The sequence below is a fragment of the Buceros rhinoceros genome, unplaced genomic scaffold, assembly GCF_000710305.1.
Source record: "Buceros rhinoceros silvestris isolate BGI_N320 unplaced genomic scaffold, ASM71030v1 scaffold17621, whole genome shotgun sequence".
Lineage (NCBI taxonomy): Eukaryota > Metazoa > Chordata > Aves > Bucerotiformes > Bucerotidae > Buceros > Buceros rhinoceros.
The window spans coordinates 33,889-42,895 of record NW_010396150.1 but is presented as its reverse complement, the minus strand read 5'-3'; the positions used below and the strand labels follow the sequence as shown (position 1 = coordinate 42,895).

Sequence of the window (9,007 nt, the reverse complement as noted above, 5' to 3'; positions counted from 1 at the left end):
GCTGAAAATTTGTCAATCCAACGCCAGACAGAACAATGGTACAGAATAAGGTTCATCATCATCATCATAATTCAGCGGTTTACAGAAAGCCTCGATGCAATGAGTTTTGTGAAGCTACATCCACTTCCACCTGCCAGACAATGTTTTTTTTCCCCAATTACACGGATTCAACCCACCGTAACAGTTTCTGCTCTCAGGGGGTGGGGGTGTACCTAAGAGAATGGATTTTAGATTAGAAAACTGACCTAATTTTCTTACCGGTTATGTTTTCTGTGCATTCAGCATCCCCGTTAAAACACTGGCAGTGGGTCTCATTTACACACCAGTGCTGAAGTGCTACAGTCATAAACCCCTGGCACCGGGCTCGCCAGCCCCGACGTAAATCACAGACACTTCACAGCTTTACACGGCTAATGTGCAAATGAAGAAGCTTCCTGCGGCAGTAATTGCCAGGGAAGCCAGCGACCGAGCAAACGCACAGAAGCAGCACTTTTGGAAGATTAGGAGCCCTAAACTGGAGCTGTTGTTATATCTTTATATTGAGCACTTGGGTAAAGCTGCAGTTTGGAAACAGAGGAATATGTACGTAAACAGCAAGACAGTTGTTTGGATCGTGGGGCTTTGTTGGCAAATCACCTTGGCAATCTAGAAATAGAATCGATTCTAAAGCGTACTTCGGAAAGACAACAGAGTTTAGAAATGCAGAGAGCTGGTTTGCCTTCAGAATAAGCTCTTGAGGTTGTTTTAACGTTGGTTGAACCAGCCATTGCAGGGTTCTTTTAGCAATTTCAGGTACATCAATATTTTGAGGTGCACTGGCACTAAACGAGATTACATGCTTTCATTTCAAAAAGTTAATGTCTGCCTGGACAACGTGATATTGGAAAATATTTTGTTTAGAAAGAGTTGCACATAGGCAGTCAACTTGCAACCTAGTGCAAAACACGGTTCGTTTGCACATCACATTTTTCATGAAAAAATGTAACTTTTCTTTCTCGTGGGTGTTAGCATTGGTAGGTTTAGACAGCTGGAAGATTGTTGAAGTATCTACAAAACGAGATGCCCCGCAGTCTGCTAAGAGCACAGAGAACTGAAATCCTGGGGTTCACACTGAAGTCAAACGCCAGCTAACCATGTGTCCTCACCTATGTCTTGGTGTCTCTGAGCTACGGCTGTAGCTGTATTGGCCCAGAGGAGTCACCCAAGGATGAGCCGGGCTTGGTAAAAAGCAGTCTCTTGGAGAGCATATCGTTTCGTTCAATAGACGCATCTTGGATTTTTTCCCCCTTGAACCCTGCGATTTGAGAGAGAGCCTAGAACTGGGATCAGACAACTTGAAAGACCAACAGCACCAAAAAGAAATTAAAAAGCAGATGATGTCAATGGAAATGTTACAAACTACAGCTCAGCCACTCGGTAGCAAGGAAACATTGTGTAGGTGTCCTGAGAAAGAAAGGAGGAAGAGGGAGGCTGTCCCAGCAAAGCAAGAAAACAACCACCTAGACCACTATTTACCTGTCAGACCTTGGGATGCGATTGAGAAGAGGAATTTCCCATCCTGGTCTGCCCTTTAGCCTCATTCATAGCTTGCAGGGCAAGCAAAAGAAGAGAAATTTTAGATATTTCTGTACTGAAATATTATATACCTTCCCACACATGCACCAAGACACATTTCATAGCCCGGTGCCTGGAGGAGAAAATGCACAGAGCAATCTCTGTAACGAGAGCGAGCCAAAAGCTTTTTTGCTCGTGTCTATGTCACCAATCACGTACCACAAAATCCCCGGCAAACACCCACCCTAAGATACAGGCATGGAAACCCTGGTGTGGAAACCCCAGTGGCAGCTGGGGAAGGGTATCTGAGCCGAGGATTTGACCTGAACTGAATTATTTTACGATTTCTATGCAGGATTCGCGACAACCAGCCTCCCTTCAGGCGTTTCTGTATTGCAGCACTTTGCCTGCCCACTGCTTAGGTCCACAGCTCAGGAGTACTGCCCAGGCAGGACTTCTTACGGATGGACACAGCGGGCAGTTACGAAGGGACTTGGTCAGGTAAGAAGAGCCAGTATCACTGGCCAAGATCTCGAAAAGAAACATATGATTTTAAAAAAAAAAACTGTAGGAAAGGAACCAGTAAGAGGGATAGCGACAGAGCCACAGTCTTAGCGGTTCATCCACAGAGCTTACAAGTCAGACACCTTGTCTTTGCGTTATGAACAGAGATAATAAGGTTCCCCACCTTTATGAAGCCTGGCTGCAGAAAAAATTGACCTTGATGCACCGGAGACAGACCGCTGAGAACCAGAGCTGATGAGCTGCGCAGCCCCTGCGCAGCCCTGGCCTGATGTGCTCACAGTGAGCACATCGCAACAAGAGACAGAAGGGTTTCAAGCTGTAGATTCTTGGGAGAAGAAAAACATAATGTGGACAGTTTGGATCCTCCTCAACCTGCTGCTTCTGAAATCCTGAGGAATTCTTGCTCTTTGATGCAGGGATATCCACAAGCCTTACCCCAACTGGAAGAGGGTGCTGAGAAGAGCCGGGAGCAGCGGGCGGCGCAGCCCTGTGCTGCTGCCTGGACCACCCAGTCACATTGTGATGGAGCTTTGGATTCGCCCTTGCCTCCCAACAACAGCAAACGCTCATTGTATAAACCTGCCACCCCGAAGCCTGAGCAGCACCTTCCGCACTCAGCCCCCAGCACCGCCGGTAGGAATCAGACCAAGTTTAGCCCCTCTTCCTGACATGACTGATGTGGCTCTGGGAGCAGTTAAGGTCTTCTGACACCCTCCAGTCCAATAGATATTCACCCTAATGAACGCCATAAAGCATCCTAATGAACACCACACACCCCATGGCTCCTGGCACTTGTTTCACAAAACGCTTTAGATATTGGCCATCTGCCATTAAGTTGCTTGAAGTATCTCTGACAGTTCTTTTTTCCCCTGAGATGAGGAATTTTGATAGCATTTTGAAAACTATTTTTTCTTTCCATAGTAAATTGCACTTTGCTAATCTATTAACGCACTAGATCACTTTTTGTAGTCAAAATATCAATAATGCACTGATACCCTCAGGCTCTGCTATTTGCTGCATCTCTCGTTCCTCATTGTTTTTCTTCCCCTGACATATGGCCTCATAGTCCCAGTCATCTCGACTGCTGGTGAGAAAAGGACGTGATATTGGGATATTGCTATTAGCTTCCTTATCCTCCAAAAACCAAGGAAATCCCAGCTACTGGTATCATTTGACACCCAACCACAGGTAATTAAGCAGTTTGCCAAAATTACCCGGGCTGTCTCCCCCCACCCCTCCTTTTCCAGGGCCACGGAGCACAGAACAGTGCCATGTTTGGGGGGACACGCCAAATCCTGGGTGTCCGGGCTTGGGCTTCCAGCTTTGCTGATGCATGACCATTTGTTAGGAGAGAAGCCAGGCCGAGCGCGGCTCTCAGCACTTTCCTTCCCTTCCAAGTGTAAAGCCCCCCCAAAAGCCATTAGGGGCAATTCTGGCAGACACACGGCACAACTTCACTGTAAAACACGAACGCATAGGATCGCTGTTCCTGTGCCACTTTAACCTTCTTCTGGATTAAATGGAAATCTGCCCTCTTCTTCCTTCCCCGAACAGCAGCTGTACCCCAAGCACCCCGAGGTGCAAGGCAGGACATCCCCAGCCTCGTCAGAGCCGCACGAGTTCCCTCCCCAGCTCCAGAACGAGCCTATGTTCATAGACACACTCACAGCACTGCCTGCTTCATGATTTTATTATGATTTCTACCCAGGACACCTCTGTCCCTCACTGACTTCTAATCCTATCTTGGAACGTTTCCAGATGAGATAAACTCAGCCTGTAGAACTGATTTTCCTGACTGAGGTTCCTACCATTTTAAGGGATTTGGCCTCTCCGAGCCACCGCATCTTTGCCCAGTAAAATCCTGCTGATGCTGCAAGCCCCCTCGCAGCGTCATCCCTCCACTGTGCCCCCTCCTCTTCCTCCAGCCTAGCACAGGGACCCGCCAGAGGGCTCAGGGCTGCCCCGGGACACGGGGGTTAGGCAGTCCCTGCCCGGGCAGCATGTGAGGTTGCTCACAGGAAAGCTGCAAGATGCTGCTACGTGCACGCTGCACCAAGAGGGTTCAGGGCAGTCCTGAGACAGTCCTGCCCACACCCCGCCCAGGAAGGCGAATCTGGGTCCCTTTGAGGCACTTCCTCTTGTTCCAATTTAAATTCTAAGCACAACAGTCCCTCTCCTATAAACCCTTTTGCTGAAGCTTCTTCACTTCATCTTGGAGGAAGCTTTCTCCCAGCATTTTCTTTAGAGCAAGTCATTGTCTGGGCCGTCATCTGGGCTGTCCCTTCAGACTGACTGCACTCGCAGATAATTAGAAAAGCTCTCTGAGTAATCTGCATTCTGATAAATGACATCCAAGGTGACATCACCCTTATATCACTGCACTTCATTAAGTCTCCTGGAGTGTAAAGCTGTCTGAATTAAAAGCTATGCTCAATAAGAGAAAACAGTCAAGTGTTGCAGGTTCCTCTTCGGGCAGGGTCGGTAGGAACGTGGGAGCTGGAGGTGCCACTGTGGGAGGTGGGAGCTCCAAGGGGTGACCGCGCTGGCGGCTGCTGACCTGCCAACCCACCATGGCTGCCTGGGCGACACCACTCAATACTCAGCACTGCTGCTTTCACGTTGATAACCACTGGGGCACTTATGAACAACCCGGTTCATGACAACATGTACGTGAAAATCTTGTGCTGTCACCTGTTAACCCTAACACCCCGAATCTCACGGCGCTGGCAACCTTAGCACAACGTGGTTTGGTGCAGGAAATATCTTCAGCTGAGCTGCCAGGCAAACCCAGACCCCATCTCTGCACACAGCATGGCAAGGGCAGAGCATTCAGCATGAATCACAGCTGTGAACTATCCTCTTCTGCAAAGACTTGTTTTCTTCTGTTAGCCCTTTCCTATAAAAGCACATTTCACCGCCGTGCACAGCACTGCAAACTACTTTTTCTCCCAATATTCCTACATCAGCATGAAGTAGCCTGTTACAACTGAAGTGAACCTTTCTAGTGCTCTTAAACATAAGCAGCAAGAAGTAAAACAATGCACTGACTCAACTCGATGCTTGTTCTTACCATGCTGTTTCAGTGATTACATTGGATTCCCCATGCAGGTCCATGGAGCCTCCTCACGAGCCAACCACCGCATCCCCCAAGTGCAGAGGCAGTGGCACCAGGGCATGGGCAGGCACAGAGGGCAGAACCCAGCTGAGGCTACACACTTCTGCGTGAGGAACCCATCCCTTCTTCTCTGGGGCAAAGCAAGGGCCTTATCTCTTCCTGCTGTACGCACAGGAATGGCCCGTGTCCCACCAGGAATCATCCGCGCCACCTCTAGGTGTCCTTGGCAGCGGTACCGCTTAGCAGCCCTGGGTCATGCCCTGAACCACGCCAAATCAGTCCGTCACTAGAAGCAGAAATATTAACAGCGGTGGGTTGTGGTTCACCTTACCTGGAAAAGGGGGCTGGAGGGGGGTGGGGGCTGAACGTATTTTTGTTTTCTCATTCTACACTTCATCCATCCCAACCAGAGAAAAGTTTTCATGCTTAAATAAATGACAGTAATGTTGAAGTTCTGCATACAGAAACATTCCAGAAAGTTGTGATACGAAGAGGTAAACTGCCACCGGGCACCTCCCTGAAGCAGGTTTCCTTCTCGATCAGAGTCTGTGGCCACAAGCACTGAGCTGCTCCTGCTACGTGCGAGCACCTCGATGTGGAGCAGGAGCCTCCCACCCCTCACACCGGTGCTCAGGAGCACGACTGCAGTCAGAAACCGATGGCCTGGAGCCTGGTACCTTGCTGCATTACAAACTACCAATCAAATTTTAAAACAACGATGATGATCATTCATAATATTATCACATCAGTGGGACATTCCGACTCTCGCACTAGCAATATAATTCCAAGCTAATGCTTTTTCTGATGCACAATTTACTTCAGTTCGGAGAAGAGAGAAGGAAGATGTCAGAGCGTGTCATTTGGTACAATATCGAGCTATAATGGGGCATTTCAGCTCGACAGGGTAAGTTAGCATCGAAAACAAATGTTTGTGGTGAATCTCTGCCGAGGGAAGGCGGAACACCATTTGTACCTTCCCAGCAGGAAGCACGGGCTGGGAGCAACTGTAATAAAATAACGGCATAAGGAGTAGGGGTGAGAAGACACTTTTAGAAACGATCCTAAAGATCTTTCAGCAATTTATAATCAAATTCCAGCCTTCGGGGGAGATTCCAAATGCCAAATTTAACGGCAGCATGTTCCCAGGGGTAACTGCGCTGTTTCTATGTGCAACACTCCTACTCCCACCCGTGAACTGAAACCAGAAGATACGAAATATGGAAAGTTGTCATCAATTCTCAATTGCAGTAAAACATATCCTCCTATGAACTAATCTCCTTTGATCAAAATTCAAGGCAATTATTCAACATAACACATTTAAACCGCTAACGTGAAAAAGCAAAAGGAGAAGGACAGGCAGAGGGAGGCAAGGCGGAGATCTGGTGGAGTTGTCACCTTTACTGTCAGTGTCACAGGAGATAATGTCCTGGCCGAAGGTTCTCTGCTGTGTTTGAAGCTCTGAGGAAATGCCCCAGCCCCACACTGCAGAGGTTCACACCACAAGCACAGGCTCACCAGGAAGCGGGCAGTTGGAGGGCAGACTCTCCGCATTTTGGAGAGCTCTTCTAGACAAGCACCCTCAATCTAATACCTTAATTCATTAAATGGGCCACGCTGCTATTGTCCCTGCGGATCACCCGGGAGCACTTGGTCAGGTCTGAATAACTCCATGAACATGGGTCTTTCCCATCGTTTCCTTCCAAAACAAACACTTTGTGCTCGAAGCAGTGCCTCCCCTCCCCGTTGTTAGGATGGCTGTGCTGAGAAGGGCAAAACTCAGTGAAAAATGGAACCACCCCACTGTTACTTGGGCATCTCTGTAACTAAAAATAATTCCTTGATTCTCCATGTGATCAGGAACAGGAATTCCTGGAAAATGTGGTATTTCAAATGGTGGGCAGTTCCTCGGGAAAGGAGAAGAGGGACCCTGTCAGCCACCAGCAAATAACAGAGGTCGAGCAAGACACTACTAGAGGTCACGAGCCTCAGTCAGAAATACAGCTGGTACATTTCCTGTGTCACCGAGCGGAGGCTGAAAACATTTAACTTCAATTTCTTAAATAACGTTAGCGAGAATTAAAAAAAAAAAAATCCAATCAGCAACTTTATGCTACCTAAAATGACAGCCCTTCCCTGGCGCTAACCCTTCCCTACAGGTGCGCTGCCTTCACACGCCCAGCCCAAACGCCCACGGTTAGTGCACGGCCGTGAGCAGACGGTGCTTTGACACAGTCGGTGGCCAAGCTGTGATCTGCAGGCAGGTGACAAGGCACAAGCTGCGGAAATATTCTCCATCTAAAACAAACTAAAAATAAAATCCTGAAGCCACTCTGCACTCAAAAGCCCTTCTGGGTCCCACAGAAAATATTGATTTGGGGGAAGAAATAGAGTAACGGATTTTTTTACTCTTTCCATCTGTTTCTCCTGTCCCATAAGGCTGATGCTGCTGTTCTACTTTCTCTACAACCTGTAAAAATTCCACTTATTTTCTCCGTCTGTCTCCAGCCAAGCTCCCTCCCACCAGCCGCGTGGTCACTCCCCTGCAGCCCGCGACCAGCAGTGTGACAAGCCTGAGGTGAATGAAGTTACCTGTGCATTTACGGTCTGTGTCCTCCTTCTTCGAGCCACTGATGGTTAGCTTGCAGTTGAAGTTCTCCTCCCAGTACTCTGCAAACCACACGTTCCTTCTGTTGTTCTCTAGGGTGCGGGAGGTGAAATAGGCATCAAACCCTGGGAAGGAGAGAGGTAAACAGCTGAAGTCTGGCTCACACCGCACAGGGAGTCCTGCAGCCTGAAACACGGATGCTCTGCTGACATCTTCAACAGCCAGCACAAGCTCCCATCCCTGCCCGCGTGATATGGCCATGAAAGAGAGGAAATCTGTTGCAGGTTTCATCTAGTCAGCTGCATCTTGCGAGTAAATCACTCCGCTACTAACCATGTTGTATAAAGGCAGGTAAAAATATATGCAAAATAGGGATTAATGTACAAAAAGTGTTGGGAGCAAAAAGCATGGATCAGACACCTACCAGTACGGAATGAAAACAAATGGTCCAGTGCAGCTGATACCAGGCTGAGCTCAACACAACTAGCCATGTAATTAACCTCTCCAGCGGCCGCAGCTCTGTCTAACCTGGCTGTTATCAGTACACCCAACCGGTCCTAGAGCATGATTTCCCCCGAATTTCCTCTCAAAGGTACAGACAACTCAGAGAACAAAACTTCCAAGAGGTAACTGCGAATCACCACGATTCACCAGACGCTGGGATTTGGCATCCTGGACTGGGGGGGGGAGGTTTCCTTCCCCAGAACTGTGGGATTTGCCTCGTTACTGAAGCCACGTAGCTACAAAAAGCGAGCAGCACTGCACGAGTAAACACAGCGAACAACGCCAGCACTCAAACATGGGGAAAAATCTGAACTTTCATCAGCTGAACAGCAGCAGAGATCGGAAGCCCCCGAAAATGCATGGTCCTCTATTCTGCATGAGCCCCCGAACAGCTACTGCACAGCCATGTAGTGGTGACTAGCTCACAGCTCCCCACGGCTCTTAACCCTGATCCCTCCCTCTGTAGGGCCTCACCAAGCTGCCCGGAGAAAAACACATTTTGCTTTGGCTTTATTTATTTTTCTTTGCAGAAACATCTATCCCTGTACACACACACGAACACACGGTGTGCGTATAGAGAGTAAAGAAAAGGTTTACTTAAAGCCTTATAAACTGGAAGGGCAAATGAAAAGAATTAGAACTCTACTACAAAATTACACAGTTTATTAAATGCTGATTGCAAAGTAGACGTGCCATAGTGTAGG

At 48.3% G+C, this 9,007-nt stretch overlaps 1 protein-coding gene across 1 annotated transcript in view; it reads right to left on the bottom strand.

Annotated features, from left to right (window-relative positions):
* GRM7 (glutamate receptor, metabotropic 7) overlaps positions 1-9,007 on the bottom strand; it is a gene marked incomplete at its 5' end in the record, with an annotated part of 64,786 nt that overhangs the window by 31,389 nt on the left and 24,390 nt on the right. Inside the window, 1 exon segment of the mRNA XM_010145823.1 lies at positions 7,784-7,958. Within this exon segment, the coding sequence (XP_010144125.1) occupies positions 7,784-7,958 (175 nt within the window).